The 25,561-nt window shown below is 43.4% G+C and overlaps 1 protein-coding gene across 3 annotated transcripts; it reads left to right on the top strand.

The window, feature by feature from the left end:
- The first annotated feature begins 7,171 nt into the window (after positions 1 to 7,171).
- On the top strand, positions 7,172 to 25,446 carry LOC144114419 (uncharacterized). 3 transcript variants are annotated; one of them, XM_077648149.1, is made up of 4 exons: positions 7,172 to 7,383; positions 12,411 to 12,538; positions 16,435 to 16,521; positions 23,806 to 25,446. In XM_077648149.1, exons 1-4 carry the CDS (start codon positions 7,228 to 7,230, stop codon positions 23,915 to 23,917), a joined length of 483 nt encoding a protein of 160 aa, XP_077504275.1. In that variant the 5' UTR covers positions 7,172 to 7,227; the 3' UTR covers positions 23,918 to 25,446. The 3 variants fall into 3 exon arrangements, with proteins under 3 accessions (XP_077504275.1, XP_077504276.1, XP_077504277.1); XM_077648151.1 differs by lacking the exon at positions 7,172 to 7,383 and adding an exon at positions 7,413 to 8,486; XM_077648150.1 differs by lacking the exon at positions 16,435 to 16,521 and having other exon boundaries at positions 7,177 to 7,383.
- The last annotated feature ends 115 nt before the right edge of the window (positions 25,447 to 25,561 follow it).

Here is a 25,561-nt window from a genome sequence, read left to right on the forward strand (position 1 = left end):
ACCAAAGTTACGGAAGATACACGCTTGCATCAAGGAAAGGGAGCCAGGCAGGAGGTCGATCCTGCGCAGCATGTACCCCCCGCACCAAAGCACACTGCTCTCTCAACAGAGACTTCGATCAACACGACGGCTCTGCGTGGCGATCTGTCATGTGGCTCTTCCACACGCTAAACAGTCTCATGAGCACAAAAAGATCACATGCAACCTTAGAACCTTCCATTGTAGGAAAAGATCTTATAGTATAGGGCGTAATCTTAATGTCCTTTTTGAGAGTCGGTTGAAGAATGTCCCCAGAAAACAAGGCATCACGACAAAACAAAAAGCAATGATCAATAGTTTCTGGCTGCTGACACAGGTGACAGTTAACAGACCATGGCACAAATGTCCCTTTTTCACGAAGCCACGTTTTGACAGGCAAGGCTGATGAGTGAAGTTTAAAAAGAAAATCTTAGCGGCAGCTTATCCGTTGCACCCGCTTTAACACACTGTTGTCTATAGAATGGAGAGGTAAGGCAGCTGCCAATACATCGGTACAGGAAATAGCGTCTCAGTCAGAACTTTGGTCATGTGTCTTCTGTATATACTGTATAGGAATTTTAAGTAAAACCTTACAGTGAGGAAATGAAATATGTCCCCTCACTCCTATGATCAGTGGGCGCAAACAGAATAGGCAGATGAGCAGTTAACCGTCTGTTCAGCACAGCTAGGAGGAACGGATGGTCTGCTCTTTTAAAAAAGAAAAACCCTGAAGCAACCTGTTGAACGAACGAGTGGTGCAGGCCAGCTAACCAGCCTCCAGAGTAAGAAACAAATTGTCTCGACTCATAGGCTCCCATTGAGAGCCCCACACAAAAGTCACAAAAATTCTACGCATTGCCTGTACTTTTTCTCTTGCATAATGCAACACCTGCATGGCGTAGATAAGCTTCGAAACTAAGAAGGTATTGCAAACTTGTGCTCGTGCAAATAGCATAAAGCCCCTGCCCATCCAAGCCTGCGTTTGTCGCCTAACTAACGAGATCTGAGAATCCCAGTGAGGCCCACTATTACGGTACTGATGCTTGATGCAGCCAAAAAAAAAATTTCGTTTTGTACCCTTGTGACCGAACCAGAATCCCTTTGATTTGTCAAGGTTAAGAGACGCACCCGAACTATCCCAAAACTGCTCAGTTACATGCAAAACCTCGAGCACACTCTTTATCAGAACATGCAGAAAAGGGCAACGTCATCAGCATAAACCAAAATCTTAACTTCATATTGCGACAGTGACTAGCCACAAACTGCTGTGTTCTTGATGATATAGTGGCTCAAGATATAAAGCGAATAACAATATGAAGCGTAACTTTCGAGTCGAGCCTGCGAACAAGTCTGACTGCAACCATGTCGCACGCCGCGAAATGCGCGCAACATCAAAGCTGCATCTGCAGAATCTAGAAGAGCTGGCACGGTGGGCATAAGAAACCAAGCACAGCTTTCGTAGCCTACGAGCGAACGAGTCAACAACTATGCCAAACAGCATTTACTGCAAAGAAAGATTGCAGTCGCTCGCGCTTCGCACCAAAACGCCCGAAAAAAAAAACACGACTGACAACTGAAGAACGGTCACTCACCTCACAAAGTCGCGGATCCAGCACATTATCGAAGTTTGCCCGGCCGATCCGGCGAGCCGCGTTGCTTTTTCCGGAAAAAATCTTTTCCCACTACCTCCTCGGTTGTTGCAGCCATACGCGCAACAGAAGCTCGGCATTGCCGCAACGCGTAGACGCTGTCAAAGATGGAAAAACGCTTCCCGCCAAAACTGTTGCACAGAAAGAAAACGAAGCGTGACTCCAATACGAGAGTTAGTCAGGGGCACGTCCTTGCTAGAGCTGTACACGAAGCAGTGGGGTCTGCCTCGGAGGAGGAGCTGGTTGAGAAGCTGTCCAAAAAATACCTTCCTGTTGCGGACCCGGATGCTCTTCTGACAGAACATGCCTACACGGGAGAGGACAACTTTTCTCTAGATGAGGCCTTTTCTGTGGAAGAGATACGCACGGTTTTACATAACCTTAACAGCAAGTTGGCTCCCGGACCGGACGGCATTTCGAACAAGCTTTTGAAAAACCTGGATGATAGGTCGATCAAGTACCTTACCGGGGAAGTTAACGCTATGTGGAGAGATGGGGTGGTTCCGGAGCAGTGGAAGACAGCTCTCACGGTGCTCATTCCCTAGGCTGGCAAAGCCCCGAGCATTGATAACTTAAGGCATATTTCGCTCACTTCCTGTGTGGGTAAGGTGGCCGAGCATATACCCCCCCCCCCCCCACTATGATTGGTTTTCGGGCCGGGCTGTCGACTCAAGACGCAATGAAGCTCATCAAGCATCAGATCATTGACGGAGATGGAAGGGGCGTAAAGGCCATCCTAGGCCTGGACCAGGAGAAGGCCTTTGACAGCGTTCGGCACTCTTATATTCTAAAGTCCATTTCGGATCTTGGCCTCGGCGCGCGCTTTCATCACTACGTCAGGTCCTTCCTGTCATGCAGGAAGGCCACCTTGAGGGTTGCGGGGCTGGAGTCAAAGACGTTAAACCTTGAAGACAGGGGCACTCCTCAGGGGGCCGTCATCTCGCCCACATTGTTCAATCTGGCCATGGTCGGGTTGGCCAAGAAGCTCTTGGAGATTGAGGGGATTAAGCACACCATGTATGTCGATGACGTGACCATATGGTGTCGCGGGGGTAGTGAGGGCTATATCGAGTGTGTTCTGCAGGAGGCAGTAGATGTAATCGAGACTTATTTGGACCCGACGGGATTAAGGTGCTCCCCCTCCAAGTCGGAGCTGTTGCTGTACAGTCCCACTAGAAGGGGACCCAAGCCAAGGGGATGGATCCCCGTGGACAAGCTGAGAATTCAGCTTCGCACAAGAAATGGCGATCTCATCCCTAGGGTAGATAAGATCAGGGTTTTGGAGATGCTGATTGAGTCGAACGGCGCCAACACGCTGACGATCCAGAAGATCATTGCCAAGACAGAAAATGCGGTACGCCTAGTGAAGAGGGTGGCCAACAGGCAGACGGGGTTGAAGGAGGATAGTCTGATTAGGCTTATGCACGCATTTGTATTGTGTCACTTTACTCATGTGGCGGCCATGCACAAATGGAAACCATCAGAGAAGGAGAAGCTTGACACGCAGATTAGGAAGATCACCAAGAAAGTGTTGGGAGTGCCGATGTGCACCAGCAACGACCGACTTCTCCTGCTGGGAATTCATAATACCTTGGATGAGATAGCTGAGGCTCAGGAGAGGACGCAGATGGTGCGTCTCTCTACGACTAGCGCCGATCGGCAGATTCTGAGAGAGTTAGGTGTTCCTCAGGAGAAGATTTCGCAGCTTCAGGTCGGTATTCCCTTGAAGGTCCGTCAGCGGTATCATGTCAAGCCTGTTCCCAGGAACATGCATCCGGAGCGAAATGTGGGTAGAAGAAAGGCCCGGGGGGCTTGTTTGCTGAGACTCATTCGTGATGAGAATAAGAAGGTTGGCTTCGTCGATGCTTCATTTAACGAGGAGAGGAAGGTGTTTACCGTAGTTGTCGTGGACAATCAGGGCAGTGTCGTTAACACTGCTACCGTTCGGACTGATAGGCCAGAAGTCGCGGAGCAAGCGGCTATTGCTCTCGCCCTGGTTGACAGGCGTAGGCCTTTTGTATACAGTGATTCAAAGCCGGCCGTTAGGGCCTTTGAGAAGGGCTCGGTGGCTAAGGTTGCTTTGAAGATTATGCAGACCTGTGAGATCTCTCAACACTACTTATGATGGTTTCCTGCTCCCCTTGGGATGATTGGGGGAGCCCCTCCGAATCTCAATGAGTCCGCTCATGAGGCAGCGCGAGATCTTACCCTCCGCTCTGCCCCGCGCCACGGCGTGGCGGTACTCCCCGAGAACAGAGACTCCCCTTCCACATACAATGAGATCACGAAGTATTACCTTCTTAATCGCAGGGTTTATGGTTTGCCGCATCCAAAACTAAACAGGGCTCAGGCACTTACATTACGCCTACTACAGACTGGTACTTATCCTTGCCCACGGAGGTTGAACATGTTTTATCCTGAGACGCATCCGGAGCCTTATTGCCAGGATTGTGGTGATTTAGCCACGCTCGAACGTATGTTCTGGTCTTGCGCAAGAATTGAAGACTCGGCGATCAAGGACGCGTCCAAGTGGGAGGCTGCACTTCGCAGCCCGGAACTGGATGAACAATTCTGGGCTGTCCAGCAGGCTCACGACGTGGCCGTGAGGCTTGGTCTTCCGATCCCGACGTGGGAGCGGCCCGCTTAGTGGTTACTTATCACTACTTGCAGGACCCAATAAAGTTTTCCATCCATCCATCCATCCTACCCCCCACAATGGCGCCGGCGTCTGCTGCGGAGCAAAAAAGCGCGCGCTAACACGTGACCACGGCTCCTCGGCCAATGGGAGGGTCTATTATCCGGCGGCGCGCTAGGAGAGGCACAGAGTTTCTTACTATTATTATTAGTAGTTAATAAACTCTATGAGGAGGAGAGGAAAGCCGGAAAGTTTAAAGCTTTGCGTTACTTTTGCTTCATTATGGGCTTTATTCTAGGCCGGCTACTAGCGCCATAGCGGGAAAATTTGAAGCTAACACCGCTAACATCAGTTTTTTTTTCCCCAATGATTAACACCCTCATCAGTTAAAGACACTGATCTCCACTAGGGGGCTGGATGCCGCATCGGGCGCCCGAAAGTGAAGCCACCGGAAGTTGGGCAGCTTGTCCCGGAAGTCAGCCTTTGGCAGTGCATGAAATCGGATCTCAGCACGGTTTTTCAGTTTCAGTTCTTGTTTTCCACTTAGCATTTTGTCTTCTCGACACTCTCGTCTTTTTTCATGTCAGTGCCCACCTGTTGCGCCACCAACTGCATGAGGAGAGCAGCAAAGTCCTCGGGAAAGACGTTTAAAAAATAATGGTCCATTGCATCACTATGGGACGACACTAGCAGACGACAGAACATCGCTACACACAGTACGTACGGAACCTCGTCTGCTCAGCTCTGTGTCGTCCCGTTGCGCTAGCGTCGCCAACTCTGCTCTTTGTTGTGATGTATGTTGTCGCGCTCTAAGCCAAAGTTATACAATCAATGAGGGATAAAGTTAAGAAAGAATAGGTGGAAACCTTCATTAGGCAGCTGACTTTGCAGTGCACCATTTTACCGAATTATGTTTAGACCGAACCGGAGCGAGGCCACAAACTGATGAGGTGCCGTCGGTGTTCTGCTGGTTCACATTAGCGCGTCCAAAATGTATATCGTACTGCTTTTTCGACGGAGCGTATCAAGTACTGTTTCGTGCTGTAGCAAATTATGCCTGAATGGGCTGTTATTCGTGTGATGCTTGGCACAGTTCACTTCAAACTGCGCTTGTCACATGCGCTGCTGCATTCGTCTTTCTCATCATTCGTTTCTCTCGTTCTGTGTAGGTGAAACGTGGCTTTGCTATTGAGTTAGATTGAAAGCACGTCTGGAAGGTAAATTACACACTAAAGCGATAAACATCCCCTGCCGTCGATGAGAAGAGACATCGTCCGCCACCAACCCGAAACTGAAACAGCGGCAGTGGTGGTGGTGGTGGTAGTGGTTTTATTAAAAATAATAGTAAAAAGGAAGGAAAAGATTTTTGCTAGCCCCGGCATCTGCCATCGATACTGAAGCACCTGAGCTGGGGCAGCGGAAATAAAGGACAGCAGGCAGAATGGAGAAATGAAATGAAAGAGGTGAGGGGAAGGAATAGAGGATAGGGGAAGAAGTAATATGTACAGTATTGTGCGTTTTTATCGCTGACACATTCAAAAATTTCACCGCCTCAACCGCTGGCTCATTTGCGGTGAAACTGCACACAGAGCTTGCGTATTATGGTAACTTTTGTATCGTAGCAAGTTTGACAAGGATACTTACTTAGTTCAGGCGCACATGATGCGAAAACGTAAGCGTCTACGAGAGATCGGCGAGCCAAAACCCGGAGACGACACTTTTTCGCTGAGAACCGGCAGTGGCGCCATCTGTTTTCGGCAGCGGAAAGCGTCACGACTAGGCCGACGAGGCGAGCATTGCAAACAATATTCTTTAAAAGGTAAAGCCTCGTTAAATCATTTGTTCTGATATTTTTCCGCTTAATTAGTCGAAAATGTTGTAAGCGCTTCAGTAGAAGCAGACGAAACGACAGGAACGGCATATTCAAACAGCCCGCGCTCCTTGCAACGCTCTCCTCGACGGCCTTGTCATGACGCTTTGCGCTACCGCAAACAGACGGCGCCACTGCCGCCCTTTAGCGAAAAAGCGTCGTCTGCGGGTTTCGGTTGCCGATCTCTACGTAGACGATTATGTTTTCGCATCATGCACGGCTCAACTAAGTAAGTACCGTTGTCAAACTTCCTACGATACAAAAGTTACCATAATACGCAAGCTCTGTGTGCAGTTTCACCGCAAACGAGCCAGCGGTTGAGGCGGGAAAATTTTTGATAGTGTCAGCGATAAAAACGCACAATACTGTACAAACTATTTACACAATTTCGAGTTTCAGGGTTTCCGCGCCTTTGCCTTTTCTTTGCGATACGAAAATTTGTTTTTAAGATGACCTAGACTCATCGTCATTCCACTAATTCTCCTAATTACGCTCGTAAGACAAGAACCAGATCAGAAAATGGTGTTTAATGCACGTACCCCTTTGCTGCGGCATGGTGAGACCTGCATGCCTGTTTACTTCGATTTCTCTGAAATTACAGGGTTCCCCAAACGATGCTCACATTTCTCGCGTTCAGGTTGCTTGTTCCCTTCATATAACAGCAGATATTACACGAAAACAACGCAAAGAACTGAGAACGAAGGCGTGAAAGACGCGACTTTTTGCATTGAAATGTACAAGAGGCCCAGCACTTCCGGGACATGCCGCCCAACTTCCGGTGGCTTCACTTGCGCCCACTTCAGAAAGCGGGAATGCGGCATCCAGCCACCTAGTGGATATCAGTGGTTAAAGAGCCAAATCATCGAAACATCTCTTTAAAAGTTACGCTGTGCTGTTATAATTCATCAATAACACGCCCGCATAATCTAAATAAACGTTGCAATCAATAATTTTACGGAATTTATGAGCACAGACACCACTGAAATAAGTGCCGCGGAAACCATGGCAACCATGATGGCATGTGCTGCCTCTATGAGTAATGGGTTGGTTTCGTTATGGACGAAGTGTGGAGCAGTTTGAGCCCAGTTTTCTTGATTTCTGTCGTCACTTCAGCTCTCGCATTAGTATTTACCGCAGTGTTTGCTTACAGAACATCGAAGTACGGCTTTCTATTAGGGAAAAACGAAACGCGTCTGGAGCCTAATGCTGTTGTAAGTGGTTACGACAAAAATCGCTACTTGTCTAACGGCAACGGTTATCGGCTGTTGGCGCGGTTTTGTTTACGGTTGATAATGTATGAAATTGTACTTGAGTATTTTAGTAATAGGAGGGTGCTGTAAACTGGGACTGTCCCCCCCTACTGTATTTCAAATGGAGCGAAGTATGTCAAGGTGTTGCGGGTTTGGTAACAATGTAGTACCTGTGCCATAATTCCTGGTAAACACAGGTTGGATCCTAAGGTATACACGCGGTACTACTTCTGCTGGTTCTAAAACTGAAAAGAGGAAAGGGTTGGCCACCTCAGGTGCTAAGTATGGCTCTGTCTAAAGGTGATAGCATTTGTCAAATGTTAGAGCGTAAGAGGGTTTGCATCTAAGCCGGGTAGTGAGGCTCTTGTAGGATCCATAAAGTATAACCTTCGGAGGGTGAGGACCAGTGTTCCTCTTACCTGCAGTAGGTTTGGAACTATGGGGACGCATAACGAGCCACACGGCGTGTCCAAGAAGCAAAACGCCGCGGGCTTAAAACTTTTGACGAAGGCCGTACGTCGAACAGAACCGGTACATTGTCCCGAGTACATCGGACAGGTCGATCAGCGTGTTTCTCTGTATGATTAAAAGCACGTTAGGTGTACTAGTACCTCGTAAAATAGTTTACGCGTACTTTCGACGTACGTCGTCGGTGGTTCTCACGACTGGTGGCACGCACGCAGCCGTGCTCCAAAGTGTGCACGCGTTTGGAGCACGGTCGCTTCTGGGGTGTGTCCTGAGCACTTGTTTCTTGCTTGGCGGTCCGGACGACTCAGTTCGGTCCTCGCGCTCCAGTGGGTCATCACCTACGGCGATATACTCGGGGACAGCTTTCAGTGGCTATGCAATGGAAGCTACTAGCGCGCGCCGGCAGCGTAAACGCCTCTCTCCGCTTCGTGAGCGCGTGATAAGAGCGCGCTTGTGAAAGCCTGGCGCAGCTCGCCCTCGTAGCTTCCTCTGCATAGCCACAGAGAGCTGTCCCTGATTGCAGTTATATCTTTGATTCACAAGTGTTTTTCCACTGCCCAGAACGAGGTTATTGGCTGTGAATGACCGTTTCTCAAGTGCGTGAGCATTCGCGCATGACATGCATCATGTGCCGCAGTTGTACTGTTTACAGCACGTCGTTTGGTTGCAGCGTGCGAAGTGCAAAATTACTGTTGGCTATTTCCATGCAAATGGGGGCCTTTGCTTCCATGTGTCATCAAGCCATAAATGTTAAGCATGTTCCAACCGAGCACATGTGATCATTTGTGCAGTAACACTTTGTGCTTTTTGCGCTATAACCGGGCATGCAGGCTTTCATTTGTGCCATTTGCTAGTGTGCTTTGATAGAATGTTTGCGTTTGACTGCATCTGGAAGTAAATAAACATGTGCTGTGATCGCAGATTCCGCTTGCATGTGAAACGTTTTGCAACAGAATTGTTGTGTGCAAAATTATTGCCCGGTGAGATAGAGCATTGTGAACATTTGGTGATGCATACAGTGCAACTGTCGCACAAAAATAAGCTCTGGACAGTTTGCCCTCATAGATATAGCTCTGCACACAGGTGCTGTTCAGTTAAAAACTTGTGCAGTTGGTTCAGAGAAAATATGCCTACAGCTTACCATTTTTCTCATGCTCTTCCGATGTTTTAGAAGGAAAGTGTAAAGCAGTATTTCGACCTGTACTTGCTCATAGTAGGTAAACAAGCACAATGAAGTAGTGAATCTGAAAATGGTGTGAAATTACCGAAGAAAGGATGTTTTGGACACTACTTTGGCTGTGAGAAGTCTGCACCCTTGCAGTGACGTCAGCCACACCTCGAATGAAAACCATGTGTTCGATCTATGTTGACACACTTTGTAGAAATATTTGGTGCATTAAATGTGTCACAAGGGGCTCACCACTTGTAACCTTGAGCCTATCAGTCACACGTGGGGTGGCATGCCTACCTTTAACAGAGACTATCTCATGCCCAATTTTTGCAGCTGTTTGAAAGTGACTACTTTATTTGTGTAACTTTTGTTTGGTCATGTTTTTATTACATTTGCTGCTAATATTTGGTAGCTAGCATATTAGAGGGTAGTTTTTCTTTGTAATGTATAACTGTTCTCTCTGTGCGAACAGAATACTACTAACTGTGGTGACCTACCAGATTTTGTTCATTGAAAAGCATGCTGCATCGCAAAGTTAAAGATGGGAGTGGTGTAAAAACGATGGCGACAAGCAAAATTGTTACTGTTAGCAGGTTATAGCAGCTGTGCAATGTGGCTAAGTCTCTACTTCTTGCGTTGCCACTCGCATATTACTGTTGCTGATACTCATGACTTTCATTTAATTTCTTTGCAATTCTTTGCAACCCATCAAAGCAGTCCAGACAAAATGGTGTAATAGTGCATTGCAAGACATGGTCTTTGCAAAAACTGGATATGAAGTGTCGCTGGTGAGCCTTAAAACCTTAAGGGTTCATTATAAAAAAGTGCAAAATGCCTCTTTTTTTTTTTACGTGAAATGCTTCAATAATGTGTTTAAAATACAAAAATATATATGAAAACATTTTGCAGCAGAGAATATTGTTTTATTTGCCATTCTGTACTATCCTCTCTTGGAACTTCAGAAAGAAAGATGGTTTTGAATAGCAGTGCACAAAATACACTATCCCTGTGAACCCTTGAATTAAAACCGTGGAGGTCTCGCCAAAATATTCTTGGGCCTATGCGGCACCATTGGCGGCAGCTGGTGATTATCTCATCGAGGCTTTCTTCATCTTCAGACTTGCTGTTGTTTGGAGTCTTGCCACTCTTTTCTTCACTTTAAAAATAAAACTTGAATTCGACATCCTCATCACTTGCACTATCATCATCCAACGCATAACACTCTTCCACACTATAACGCTGTTGGATGATGGCTTCTTTGTTTGAAAGCACAGGAAAATCTCATGCTAACAGGGTGAGCCTCAAGACACAAGGAACCACTTCTGCCATCTAGTGTGAAAGCTCAGTAAAAACGCGGATGAAAGAATGGGTGCTGCCATGTATGTTTTAAATGTAAAAATACCATTGGTCAGCATGGCTCACTTTTGACGCTAAATGGCTGCCATTTAGAAAGCAGCGAAACACCCATGTCAAGGTGAGCTTGTCATAAGCGAAAACGGGCCAATTGCTTGTGTTGAGCTGAGGTGGTCATGAACCCTTAGGTGGTTAACCAGTAATTGCCCAAGCCGAAACAGGATACCTGGTCAACCTGTCACTGATTCAACTATTAAACTGCAGCATTCATCTTGCAAAAAATTTATTCCTGAAACAGCTAAAACAACTAGCATCAGAAGCTGTTTGTTACAAATATATTGTCTCAAGTCACATTCTGTAACAACACTTGTTAGTCTAGTTTACTGCAACCTAATTTCAGGTTATTGCTTACATTTTTCAGTTACTTTTGGTATGTGCTTGCTATAAGCATATGGTGTAGGAGTGAACTGACTTCCTTCACAATTCTCGTCTTCGTAGTTTGGTTCTATTCTTGTTTGGTTTTAGATAGGGCTTTAGTTCAATATGAAGTTTGAAAGGGGTATGTGGGGTTTAAGGAGACTTATGCACAAAGCAAATATTTTATTCAGCTTGTTAGTGATATAGCCAAGGCATGTGCAGATTTAACTGTGAAAATGGCACTTGGCACTAGGATGCGAATAACAGTATTTGCGACAAGTCATGCATTATGAGTTCCTCATTAGCTAATTTAAGTTTTCTATGCATCTCTTGGAAGTTTGTGAGTGCACTTGAATGCAGCTAATGCACTGTATGTAAAGTGTGCTGTGTCCACAAACGCATTTTGCATGTGTGGTTTTTCACGGCATTATTTGTGTAGAAGCTGTTTTTTATGTAAAGGTAACTTTCAATGCTAATGCATTATACTTATGTCAAAGAACAAAAGGCAGCTGACTTTGACATATTTATGATTTCTTGGCTTGGAGTAACCTGTCTATCCTAGTTAAAGCTTCATGACTTGAATATGCATGCATTTCCGGAATGGTCTGGGTGGTTAATCGCGTTGCTCTTTCTTTAAATCAATTCTACAGCGTGTCATTGCATCTCAATTTCTCAATAGAAAAAGATACATGTGACTTCAGAAGGGTGCATAGTGTAAAATTGTATGCTGTTACTTAATTTTGTTTCACATTCGTGTATGTAAGGTTGCTTGGTTTTGTGTGGGTTCATATGTGCTTACCCCCGGTGTTGTAGTTAGTCAGGCATGTGATAGACTTAGCAAGCCTCGATTGCTCTGAGACGTAATAAATTCGCCCAAGTGGAGCTTTACTAGTCCAGAGTGCCTTGTTCTGTGAAAGATGAGTGTATTCCTGAGCATGTTTTTTTCACTTGTGCGTATTTTTTAAGGTGAGGTCTTCAAGATGCTTTTGCATGCATCAAACAAATTAATTCACTTAATTTTATAGGTGGCTTCATGGTTAGGTTACAAAATTTAATTTGTATGTCCAGCAGGACATGTATAGACTTTTGCTGTACACACATGTACAGCAAAACTGGTATATGCTTCATTTCAGAGCATGTGCAGTGGAGTCCTACCTTGGTAACGAGTTAAATATATGCATGTTTAGACACTCACTTTGTGTATTTTCATTGGATGTGTTTCCGTCTGCTCTTAAGTTCTCGTATATGCCACCTATATTTGACAGCAAAAGCTGCCTGGAATACTTTCACTGGGGTTCATTTTGTCAGTGTAGCATCATTGTCATAGTATGTCACAATTGAAAAATGCATAAATCTGCTGGCCATTGAGGGTGTGATCCAGGTAAGGCCACTGAGTGAGCACAGGTTGGGGTGGGATACAGGTGTCACTCTGATGTCTTCATCCCAGAGGAGGGTGAAGAGATTTGCAGTTTGTTCAGATGAGTATCCTTTTTACTGGCATATAAGATCCAATAAGGATGTAACGTACCCATGGCTCTAGGCAAGTGCAAATAATTCAATTCATGCTCTTGTCTTGCAGGGTTCCTGTGTTGATGAATTGTCTGATGAGGAGAATGAGCGAATACCTGCGAAACCACAGGCGGCAAAAGCAGCTGAATCATTAATTGAGGCTGCTATGACAGAAGAGCAAAAGACAATGGAAAGAGAGTGAGTGGACAGATTATTTTTAAGTTAATCCAGTGACAAAATATGTTTGTTAGTATCAGGTACAAGATTTGCTTGCAAATACATGCATTTGCTTCAGTTAATTTCACTCGGAAGGCAGTGCAGTGCAAGTGCACATTTCATGCATTAGTCTAGAGCTAAAAGAATAAAAAGCAGAAAAGCGTCTCTTAAGATCCCTGATGGCTTTAGTTTTTGCCTTGGTTATGTTTGAAGTGGTATTCTCTGAAGTGCAGTGCAAGTGGGGCAAAGGTTGTTTCAGTAGGGCTGCCTTGCCTCATATTTGCAAAAAGTGGAGGAGGAGAGACCATCAAAATTGCATTGAGCTTTCTGGTGCAGGCTTTTGCACGCACGATGCACAGAATCATTTTGCCTGAAGAAAGGGTAGGAAATAGACGTTTTAAATATGTGATACTGGATTTGACTGTCTGCTTCAGGTCACATTTTATGAATATGATTTGCAGGATGCTCATAGCTTAAAGAAACTAAAAGGACAAGTTATCCTACATGCCATCCTATACGAGACTGCAGATTAGTTCAGTTTTCAAGTGCTCTGATATTTCTGCTTTGTTTTTCATGCAGAGCTTTATACCACATATTTTAAGGCCCTGCATATATTAACAGAAATCATAAAAGTATGCCTAAAGTAATGTGAATAGCATAAGTGATGCAAAACCTATTCATGCACAGTCTAACTAGGTAGTTTTCGGAAATGCACAGGAGGCATGTTGCTGCAGTTGGCCTAGACTTACTTAGATTCACTGGTCACTGACCAAGGTCAAACGCAAATAATGACATTTTGGGAGCGCTACGGCTCTCTTGTTCACAATGAGCGACCAGCTGGACTTCGGGCTTTTTGTAGCGGTTAGTATTGTTCTTAGACATTTCGCGTAAATGGTGCAATGTGCCATCATTCTTATTTATTGTGTTTGGCGTAGTCTGGATGATTAGTGACTCGAGATTTCGGCGGGCTGATACATTCTTTTCCGTTGTCAAATATATCTGCTTCATCCCAGTTAATTTCTTGGCCAGTCTGTTGCGCATGCTCCACGATAGTGCTCATTGTCACTTTTCCTTTTCGTACGTCGTACTGACGCTCTTTCAGGCGTCTCGTGAAATCTTTCGTTTCGCCTGTGTAAACTGGTGAACAGTCGGCACAGGCAGTTTCGTAAACCACGCAGGGAAACTTGGCACGAGACGAGGGAGCTGGTCTTTCACGTTTACAAGCTCATTTCTTATCTTGCTTTATGGGACGTGTGCAACATGGATGCCGTGCTTGCGGAACAACCGCGCCAGCGCCTCGCTGATCCCTGATACATACGGGATAGGGGCTCGTTTCGGTTTCGGTGCGTTAGCACTTTCGTCTTGCCTGGCAGTAGGCTTTTCGATGGAGCCACTCTTTGCGTGTTCCGAATGAAGGAAAGTGGGTAGCCGTTTCTTTTCAGGTCATATTCCATGGTCTTCATTTCGTGGCTTAACGTCATTATTTGTGTTTGACCTTGGTCAGTGACCAGTGAATCTCATCAAGCCATGATTCCTGACCAGACGGTATGCTGTCGAACCCTAGACTACATGGCCTAGACTTAGTTGTTGCTCTTTGTCCATTTTACAGATGCGCTGTTGGGTAGTCCGGTTACCTTATTTTCAGTGACAACTCATACATGAGGTGTCCCATTTAACATTAGTGAGGGATTTCAAAAATTGATGCACACTGCAGGTATGAGCTAAAGCAGCATTTTTGGCACTTGCCACTAGTTGGCAGGAATGATTTTAGTGACAGTAATTTTTCTGGGCAGTTAAAATAAATTTATTACCTAACCTTGAGATTGAATACACGAAAAGTTAACTAGGAAGCCAAGTGTCAAACTTAGTTTGGAAAGCGTGCTCTGCACAGTGGATATCGCAAATGGAATCCAATTTGTCCCTGCAGAAGTTCCTGTTTTGAATATCTCACACCCGGTAGTACTCCTCTACTAGCCATTAACATTTCGTGCCCAAGTTTCTTCTGCTACAGTCGCTACCAGCGTGCCTGGAGCCACAGTCTTGTGTTCCTCTGGGGCTTCATGCACTTTCTTAAAGAGTGCAGAAAAAAGTGTTTGAAATAAGGATACCTTTGTAGAAATTGGATCATTTACTGTTTCTTTTGCTACCCTGCAACTATCCAGTTTGGTTCCTGTGTAATTCTTGCATGGTTTAAAGGTTGACAAAATAATTCTGATTAGTTTTTAGTGCGGCATAAAAAACACTCTTGATTTACTTCAACTGCCCGCAGCACTATTTTTATTTCTGTGTCATGTACCAACTTTTCTATACCCTTGGCTTTACACTGAAGGGAAACCACGTATTGCATCTTTGTTTTGGCAGCGTTACTGCTATCATGTGCTATGGTGCTGTAGTATGTTGAGAGAAACATACTGCGAAGAAGTTTGTCCAAAAGTGAGCAAAGAATGAGGCTGTAGTTGTAAATGCACCATTTGTAATATGAAAACTAGGTAAATGTATGGACAGCTTTGCAGGTGCAATGGAACAATCTTTCTAGTCATTTATTTGATAATTAAAAACTTCCTTGGACCTTTGCAATTGCTGATATGAATTTATATGAATAGGTTTTCCACCTCAATCCTTGGGAAGTGATGCTGTGTTGTGTTTGATGCCACATAAGCAACTAAGGCTATTATGCACCCAATGAACATTTAATGTGTGTGTTTAGTGAGTAAGAAATAAAAAGTTTTTAAGATATTAACTTGTTCAGGACCTTTGCTTCTTTTAGGAAACTAAAAACACAGGAAATTTCAACAAGTGAACTGTCTCCTAGGAACAAGCTGGGGTGGAAAGGGATGTCTTGCTTATAAAATTGCGTAAAATGCTGCCTTCTTTGGTTGAGTCCTGTGCATGAATATAAAATGTTGTTTGTGGCGATCGCTTCATCATATAGCTCGCATGTTGGTTGATCTTGTTTTTTTGTTAGAACAAAGCTGTGTATAAGGTGAGTGTGCCCAATGTGAAGGTGACATTTTATAACTTCAGTGGAATGCTCTTGGTGTATGCATAACTTTCATTTTCCTGTGATGGGTTTTACCAGGTATAGTTTATTATTTGCTTCATTGTTCCATTTAGTCTGTCATTCATCTCTCAGCTTACACTGTACCGACTTCACACAATCTCTGTAGGGAATATCTACTTTCTTTACTTTCTTCTTCCGAGCTCGCGCAGCACAGACGTTGGCTCTCTCTTTTCCACTTCTCTCACCCAACGTGACTTCAGACCAAGCAGACTCTTATCATATGTCCTTGCGTTTTAACTTTTTCTATGTTATGCATGATGCTTCCTACTGAGGGTTCAAATGCATTTCTGAAATGTAGCACTTGTAGTAGGCTCAGAGAATCGGTGTAGATTATGCCGGTGTCGATGTTCTGGTTTGTTGTTTTTGCTTATATCTATACAGACAACAACATTCAGTGATAAAAATGGATGCATTCTTTGCGGTCTTATTTTTTCGTAGTTATCTTGCACTACAGCACTTCCGACATAATTTGCTGTTTTTGAGCCTTCTGGTTAAATTATGTCTAGTTCATGTATTTTTCTTGTAGTGCGACGTATTCTTCTGATATGTGTTTGTGTAGTGTTTAGTTTTTATGAAAGTATGTTAAAGGAGCTCTGAAGCACCTTCCGAAGAGAGCACATCAACTCGCTCAATCGCTGCATTGTGTTGTCATGCATGCCCGAGCCAAATAATACACTTCTGTACACGTAGGAGAGAGCCCACAATCACGCACGAAAGTTGGCGAGCTCTCTCCGGTGACTTTCATGCTTGCACTCTCCTCTGTCGCTTGCTCCTGCGTGTACCAGTTCAGAGATGGCTACTGGTTAAATTCTTTCAGGCGTCAGGCAGCTACCATGGCCGCAGCCAGTAAGCCGCGTAGCTCCAGCAGGTCAGGAAGCTCCGCCCCCGGAGGTGGGACTGGCAGGTCAGCGCCAACATTCCAGCGGGCAAAAAGTGACGAGAGGGAAAGGCACAAAGATGCTAAAATTCAAATTTTGACTACAGACAACTTGGGGTTCAACAAGGCGCATTAAAATAATTGTTGCTCAACAATATTCGTGAAGCGGCATCCTTTAAGTCCCAGGCATACCGCAATTTTATTAGAGCCCATTTCAGAGCCCCTTTAATGTGAAGTCGCATATTGGCCGTGATATCAAGCATAGTCACCACCTTGTGGCGCTGCGGCAAACCCTCCTTAGTATGGATTCGTGTGCACGTGACCTGCTAGCCAGTGGTGTTTATGTGCGTGCATATGGCACTCATTCCTGGTGACTTGTTTGTTTCACGGTTTCAGTATGTTCCTATTTTTTTCACTGCATTCCTAATACAATTTTGAATGGGCCATTTTATAGACTCTATATGCATGATCTCCCGGCCGCGGCGGTTTAATTTCGTTAGACGCGAAATTCTAGAGGCCCGTGTACTGTGCAGTGTCAGTGCACGTTAAGAACCCCAGGTTGTCAAAATTTCTGGAGCCCTTCACTACGGCGTCCCTCATAGCCTGAGTCGTTTTGGAATGTTAAGCCCCCATAAACCAATAAACCAATACCGATCTATATGCATGATCAAGTTGTTTGAATATTTTCTTCTCGCTGTGTTAATCGATTTTGAAAGGCACTGCTAGCAACAAATAAAACACAAACAAAACCACTGAAACACAGACAGCAAAATGAGAAGACCTTAGCTGTAGCAAGCTTCATATGTATAAGCAGGGTAATTTCAGTTGGAAGGCATGAAGGTTGTCCTTTAGAAGTGTTAATCAACATTGCTTGTATTTCCTCTCTGGGAACTAATATGTTTGTGTTTTTGTGTTGGCATTTCAGTTCTCGTGTTTCATTTGTTGCTGATAGTACATATAAGGCGTTTATACTGATAGTACATATAAGGCGTTTATATTTCTTGCTGTTAAACTTGAAGGCTACTGCACATTCATCACAACACAGCAGTGAGAAAATTTTGCCCAAGAGAACTGCGAAGACATCTGACGATTCACATAATGCGCAGCATTAACTGTCACTCCAAATATTAAATGGTCAAACTAAATGATTGTAGGCCATTGTGAGCCTAATAAGGTTGCTATTGGGCTAAGTGCTAGTGCTCTCTACTGCTTAAGTCCATTGTTTCAGACATGAAAAATTAAGAGAAGAATATGAATGTCATATATGTGACACATCAGTGCATGGGGCGGAATATAATATCATTGAATATCATACACGCTTATTTATCTGGCTTCCTCCTTGCATGGCAGTGTTTACTTGGTGAGTAGTATCAGATATTGGTAGTCGCATGAATACAGAGACAGTCCATTTGTTTTGGAACAGTGAGTTAACGTGCAAAGTTCTATTTCCAGTATCTGTTATGCAAATATTCCAAAATTATGTTTTGCATAAGAGTGGAGTTTTGCAGGGTTATAACCACACTGATTAGCAGTTTTTTGCAGTTTCTTTGCAGCGACTAATTTGTAGCTTGCACTTCATCGTAATAAGAATTAATTGCAGAACTCCTGAATTTTGGAAAGTGTAGTGCTCCTGTCACATGTCAAAATTTAGTGTTATTTTCAACGAGTGATACTCGCGTTTAGTCATTTGCTCAGCGTCACATAATTAACTTCACTGAAATTGGCTGCAAAAGTACTCACTTCGTAGTGAGTGAGTACAGCGAACTCACTCCACTCGGCTGAAACACTCTGTATACTGTGCACATGAACAGTCAGCATTCCTGTGCAACGAAAATTTCTCTACTATGCCGGCGTGATCTTTTTTTGGAGGAATAGTTCAGAGCAGTGCCTACATCATCTGGTCAGAGTAGATGCGCGTAGATAGTCTGTGAAACACCTGCAGGGCAATACGCTGTCAGTGCTGCATGTAGTCAGCTTAATCCTCGACTCAAGAACGCTAGCGAACCAGACCGCGTCTCCTTTTTTGAGGCAGGTCAGTGCCGAAGACATGAGCATTGGCCTAGAAAATGATAGCACAGCATCTATTGTATCGTCCCATAGTTCATCGTGTGTTTGCCTAAAGAAATTTCTGTCTTGAAAGACAGGTGCAGCGGCTTCACTTTACAGAATAGAGGAGGGAGAACGCATACTTCGTATGTTGCTGAAAAAAGTGCATTCCAAATGGCACTTCTCTCTCCAGTGTAGCACTGTGTCGTCACAGTGACACTTTGAGGTGAAATACGTTTGCTGGACGTGATGCTAAGTTTGCCTGTCTGATGCCTGTATAACTATATCACTTCTGCGGAGACAGGTAATGGTGCGCACACTGGTGAAAAGGCAAACAAAAAACAAATGCTACTAGGCAAGTGTGACGCAATAAAAATATCAGGCCTGTGGGTGCGGCACAGTACAAACGCATAGAAAATTATTTGAACAAATCACAAAATTGGTTAGTGGTTGTGTGCTAGTCCGCTGTTTTCCTACAATCCGCGCTTCTTTCACATAGCATTTTCCGATTCTACGCATTTTTGTGCAAAATAAGAACATTGTAAGCGGTATATTAATCATCCATTGCAGAGGGCATGTTTTCTTTGGCGGGAAACCCTCCGCAGACTTAGAAGCGAACCACTGCCACATACATTTCGGCGAGCACCACTGGCTCCCGATCCACACTAACAGAGTGACGGTGCCGCCACCTCTAGGTTGATCTTGCAGCGAATAGCGGGAGGGCTGTACTATGATAGCAGTTGATAATGTCTTAGGGCAATATCAGGAAGGGCATCTAGTATTCCTATTCTTGGCATTTATCCTAGAAGCAGGTAGCAAAATCCTTATTGATTGAGGCTATTTGTTGAACATTGTTTTTAAAGTGCACTTTGCAGCTTTGTGGTAACAGAGGTGTTTTGGCACAGACCTTATTTTCAGTACTTATGCACATGTAAGCATTGTTCTCCTGTCTGTTAGAGGCGGTTCATTGGTCTCTATATAAGGACTTTTTTATGGGACTTGTTCTGTATGCGCCAACTAAGATCCAAACCCAGGTTATGCACTGCATCCAGTTGTTTTAGGTGTGGCGGTCTCACAGACCCATACACTACGCACCCATAATCAAAGCAAGAGTGTACAGCCGAGTGATAAATGTGCAAAAAGGCATGTCCTGTCAGACCACACAGTGTTTCCATGAGGGCATTTTGAGTAGGTTCAGAGATTGGGAGGCTTTCTATTTGAACATGTTTATTTGAGGTAGGAATGCAAGTTTTTGTCTTTATTTTGAGTTTTTTTAAGTGAAACCACTAGGACACAATTACAGCTGTGATTTGCAATGTGCAGCTAGATGTGCCTAATTTAGCATCTGTGCCAGTTCTATTTCCAGTGAGCCTGTAGTGTGCAGGAATTGGTTAGTACCGAATACACTGATCAGCACCTTGTATGTAGCAATGTGAAGAGCCAGAAAGTGACTGGAAGCTGTGCTTCATGATGCATTCATGTATTTGCAACACCAGCTTTGTGATCAATAAATACAGTCCACATTAATGGAGTCTTCTTGACAGAAGTTCCCCTTGTATCATTATTAGTTCAGCAGCCATTGAAGTCATCTTGTGACGCTCAGTATAACTTCTGCAGTTTTAGAGTAAGCACATGTTTATTCTCCAAATTCATACTTAAATAGGTCAAAATTACAATTTGTCACTTTTTAGTGAATATCAAGGGAGTTGAGCAATAAAAGTTCCAAGAGGTTTTCATTATTTGTTTTTGCCTGAAAAATATATAACTTTCTAAAACCTGTAAATTTTATGAATTCAGAGCATCACTCTCAAAATTCCAAACACAAAGTTGAAAAACAAGGAGTGCCAAGTTGCAAACAACAGTCCCAAATAACGTTACCTTTGAACACAGCAGCGAGTAGTAATTTCTCAAACTAGGAAATGTGGATGCGTGTTAGCTGGCATATTTGTAGTAAGATAGACAGTCAGGCTAGTTGCTACAAGTTCATTTTAGGTGAAACAGCGCGAGGATGGATAATTGAGGAAGAAAAAGGACAAACAAAAAAGCGCCAACTTGCAACTAACAATTTTATTCAGAAAAATGCATGTGATCCGTCATGTGATCCAACAACCCAGTGCAAATGTTGAGAGCACAGTCATAACCACATCATATCCACAAGGGGAAATCCTCAAAAAAAACAACAAAAATAACTACAAAAACAAGATGACTCCTCCCCTCTCTTCCTCCTATCAGGTTGGAAAGGCCCTGATAGAAGGGGGAGGGGTCATTTTTAGTTTTGTTATTTATTTTTCAAAGGGTTCTACTATGCGAATGTTAATGTGGGTATGATTGTGCTCTGAACATTTGCATCAGGTTGTCAGGTCATATGACTTCAAGTGTAAATGTACATGTTTTTCTGAATAAAATTGCTGCTGCTGCTGCTGTTGCTGATAGGAAGAAAGAAAAGGAAAGTGCACGGGCCTGCCTACTGGCTCAAGCCGAGCCACGCTCGCTACCGCATGCTGAAAGTAGGAGAGTTAAAGGATAGGAGACCAAAGATAGAGAAGGCGCGCGCTAATGCCCCGTGCCGATCCCGGAGTTAGTGCAATACTGGGCCGACCCGTGCCAGAGTGCCTCAAGCCAAGCACTCCGCTATATTCCAAAAATAAGTTTAATATCTTGGGTCCAAGGACCCGCAGCAGATATTAAATCAGGTATCAGGGGTCAGGTAGGGGTCAGGCTGTATGAACTGCTTGTATCTGCAAATGTTAACATAAGTAACATGATTACATAACAAAACACAACGAAACGTATTAACATAAGTGTTGCTTGCCCCTAAGACTGACCTAACTCTATTTTTGTTGATGCAGACAGATTAAAAAAAGCTGTTGTCAGACATTTATTTGTCGTAAGTAAATTGCAGTGTTTCTTGATACTTTTTGCAGTTTTCATCATTTCAAGTGCTAAAACCAAAGATAAGTCTATCTTGGCATTGCTTTTATTTTTAGAATGTTGGTTAAATTTGGAATTACCTTATGGATCACATCTTTCATAGATTGCATAGCTTATTCTGGCCCGTGAGACCGACTATTGGCAAGACATCTGTGTGATTGTACCTTCATTATGAAGGATTAGGATGCATGAAATTGTATTTTATTTATTATTTATTTACACAGTACTGCTAGCCTCTAGGTGAGGCTGTAAGCAGGAGCGGGAGAAGAAAAAAAAACATAAGTGACATGCGCAAAACGAATCAAGGCACAACACGCTGCCTTCAACAAATGAGATGCACTCACAAGCAAAAATAGAAGGAAAGTTGCGTGCAGAAACCCCCCAAAAAAAAAATCTCAAGAACACTCCGTAATCATAAATTACTATCTGACCGCATTCTGACAGCATTCATAAATGCTTCAGTAGTAGGGCATTCTACAATGCTGGCCGGAAGCCGGTTCCACTCACGGACAGTTTTCGGAAAAAAAGAGTTAGCGAAGGTTTGAGTGTGGCAGGAATAATCTTTAAGTTTTTTGCTATGATGCGATCGGGTGGTTCGTCGGTGTACAGGCTCTATGTAATCGTGTTTTCTCATACCTAGTTTATCATGAAACAGCAAGTGCATGTATTTTAATCGATCATACTGACGCCGTTTTTGTAAATTGTCTAAACCTGCCTTTTTTACTAGAGTACTCGCGGAAGTACGCCAGCTATATGATCGGTATATAAACCTAGCTGCTTTCTTTTGTACAGATTCGAGCTTGTCTATGTTGCCACGAGTGTGCGGGTCCCAAACAATTGATCCATATTCTAGAACTGGTCGAACTAAGGTTTTATATGCTATTAGTTTAACTTTGTTTGTACATTGTCGCAGAGTTCTTCTTAAATAACCTAATTTCCGCATGGCCCTCTTCACAATATCCGATATATGTTCATTCCACTTTAGATCCGATGTTATGATTATGCCTAGGTATTTATAGTTGTTTACCACTGCGAGAGTGCTGCTGCCTATGGAATATGAGAAATTTAATGGCTGCCTTTTGCATGTTACGGTCATCGCAACAGATTTTTTTGTGTTTATTGACATCTGCCAGTCTGAGCACCAGGTTGCAATCCTTGCTAAGGCACTATTAAGTAGAGCCTGATTTGTGACTAGGACTAAGATGCTGTAACCCTTTATAAGGCATGAGTTAAATGCATGTCTCACATGCATACTGGTAGTAAAATTGAACTCAAAATGACTCTAGAAATTTACCGCTGGTTTTTTAGAAAAAAAAGGGCATGCATTTGTACCAGTGACCTCATAAAAAGATCTCAGATGTGGTACGTATCTGTACCTTAGTCTGATCGACATATAAGAAAACTTGTATTAGAATTGAAAATTGCTTAAGAAGTATTATGAGGCAGCTTATCGATAGATAAGGCTCAAAAACTCAACAATTTTTCTAATTTTATTTTTCCCGCCGTAATGGGCCTCGTTGAGCTGTACATCGTGCTTGTAAAATTACACAGAACACGAAGGAGACCTATTATGGAAAGATAAAAACACACTGAATGAATGGTTTGATACTTCAGTAGTATTCAACACCCAAAAATATGGTATGTTGGTGCAGTGTTGTCAGTTTGCTGGCACTTCCCACTGTCCTACAGAGGGTTAAATATTTGAGAAGCTGTGATGAACTTCTCAATAATTTTTTTCAGAATCATAGTGCAACACAAGACAAAGACACGAGAAAGGCAGAGGACTCATGGGCACTAACTTCCAACTGTTTATTAACAACAAAGCATAATATATAGACATGGCATGGCAAGGTATCACGCAAGTGTTGGGAGCGTATTGCAGCTGTTTGTAAAAGAAAGTGATTAAAGACTTTGACGCATGTATTACCTGTGCTGTCGATCATCCCCACTGGCTCTTCAATCTCTCAGGGCAGCTGGCCACTGCTCTTACTGACAGCTGTGCACTTTTTGAAAACTCGCACATTACTTGAATCACTAAAGTGAATTTTATCTCGGCCTAGGCATGCACCCTGCAGTTGGAGAGCTTGCTGCAGCGATTGGAAATGCAAGTGCATGTTGAATTTTGTGGTCATACTGGGCAGACAGGTCAAAAAGCGGTAGACAAGACAAAGAAGTACACTGGACTTCGTCTTCCCTGTCATTTTTGGCACTGTTTGCCCAGTATACGAACGATAACCAAATTGTCCAACTTCTTATACTTCCGCTTTACGGTTAACATTGCGCATATGAAACCTTCCTCTTTTCCTTTTTTTGTTTTTTTTTCTGCCTTTCTAGGGCTCAGCAGAAGCAGTTAGAAGAAATTTATCGACTCATGGCAGAACACAGTGACAAGTTTGGCAGCACTTCAATGGAGGAAATCGTCAATCAAATGGCGTTGTATCGATGATGAGGGAGGGGTCAACTGTGGACATTTTTCCATTTTTCTGTCAATTGCCCTTCAGTTCAGTTTTTGATACCTAGTGTTTATCACATTTCACATTAGCCACTCTATGCATGTAAATGGCTTCCAAGAGCCATTTTTAACATTCATGTCCTGTGCCTGTATTTTGTTGTAAACTAGAAATATCTATAGTTAGTCTGTGCTTTCTATAGCCGTGGTTGTTTACTGCAACCGATGCCTGTGTTTTTTGTAAACTAGTAATATCTATAGTTAATCTGTGTGTTATAAAGCTGTGGTCGTTTACTGCAGAAAAAAATTAATTTTCTAAGTATTTAGTTACATTCCAGCCATTCTTATGTTGCTCTTCCTTTCCATAGTCATGTTACTTAAATATTTCACTGCCAAGTTAGTAACAATGTAAGGCAACGCATGAGAGCTTAAGTTGCTTTCAGAACCTGTTTTTTAGAGTGAAAGTTTCCATTCAGTGGTGTTAAGAATACACTGCACTGCTTTTGATTTGTTCTGTGTATATGCCACCGTGGCATTTAAACTTTCATGCTGATACATAAGCCAAAGAGTTTGCATTGTTTGCTAGTGCCACGGGCAATGTGTCAGGACGCATACTTTAGCAGTGTGCCTGCACCTGTTTTGCTGTCTACATTTTGCACTGCTTTACTAGTTTTGGTGAAATACTTGCCACAGTTGCTCAGAGGTTATGATGTTCGACTACTGAGCACGAGTTCGCTAATTTGATCCTAGGTGCAATGGTTGCATTTTGGCGGAGGTGAACTTGAAAATTGGTGGTTCGGGAAAGGAAATGGCACAGTGTCTGTCTCCCATCTCGGCGGACACCTGAACAGCACCGTAAGGAAAGGGATAAAGGAGGGAGTGAAAGAAGAAAGGAATAAAGAGGAATGCAAAAATGCTTATGCACCGAGATTGTAGTGCACATTGAAGAACCCCAGCTGGTCAAAATGAATCCAGAGCCCTGCACTGCAGCATGCCTCATAGCTAACACAGTTGGTTTGTCGTGCAAAGACTCATTAATAAAATTAATGCTTGGATGAAATACTTTTTTTAGTAGCGAAGACTAGTCCTATTCTTTACTCTGTTATACTCTGTATGCTTTTGTTATTAGTATGAATACAATGCTTTATTCAATGCCTAAGTTTGTTTACTTTTGTCTGTTTTCTGAAAAGTGTGTTCTAGTCAAATAGATGTTGCAATGAATACTCCTTGAAAATACGAAAAGAAGGTGTAATTTTTACAAGAGCTGAGTTTTGTGGGCATGTGTGGCAGATTATGAATGAGTCCAGAAATACTCGTGGGTGAGCTGGCATTTTGAAGGTGCATTAATTGCGGCATTTTAGGAACCCTGCCTTGCATATTTAAACACAAACCATTACTATGTGCTGCACTATGGCGGGTCAATGAGCATTTAGAGCATGTTTATGACGCTGTAATTCAGCCAATAAAGAATACACTCTCCACCTCTAGATTGTGCTTCCATCAATAAATCGAAGTGCACCACACACCATATGTTTGTTTACTTTTAGCCTGTTATGCAATTGTGGATGCTTGGACAAGCCCCTTATTGTTGGCCTTCATCATTGGCTCTATCTTTTAAGAGCGTTAGCTCTTATTACTTAC

Source organism: Amblyomma americanum, chromosome 1 (assembly GCF_052857255.1).
Source record: "Amblyomma americanum isolate KBUSLIRL-KWMA chromosome 1, ASM5285725v1, whole genome shotgun sequence".
Taxonomy (NCBI): domain Eukaryota; kingdom Metazoa; phylum Arthropoda; class Arachnida; order Ixodida; family Ixodidae; genus Amblyomma; species Amblyomma americanum.

What these genes read in the sequence shown, in the direction of transcription:
- LOC144114419 (XM_077648149.1), top strand. Translation starts at nt 7,228, where the DNA reads ATGGACGAAGTGTGGAGCAGTTTGAGCCCAGTTTTCTTGATTTCTGTC. An exon ending in CAAAAGACAATGGAAAGAGA is followed by an intron (nt 12,539 to 16,434) that starts GTGAGTGGACAG and finishes AAATTCTTTCAG; the next exon opens with GCGTCAGGCAGCTACCATGG. An exon ending in CCCGGAGGTGGGACTGGCAG is followed by an intron (nt 16,522 to 23,805) that starts GTCAGCGCCAAC and finishes CTGCCTTTCTAG; the next exon opens with GGCTCAGCAGAAGCAGTTAG.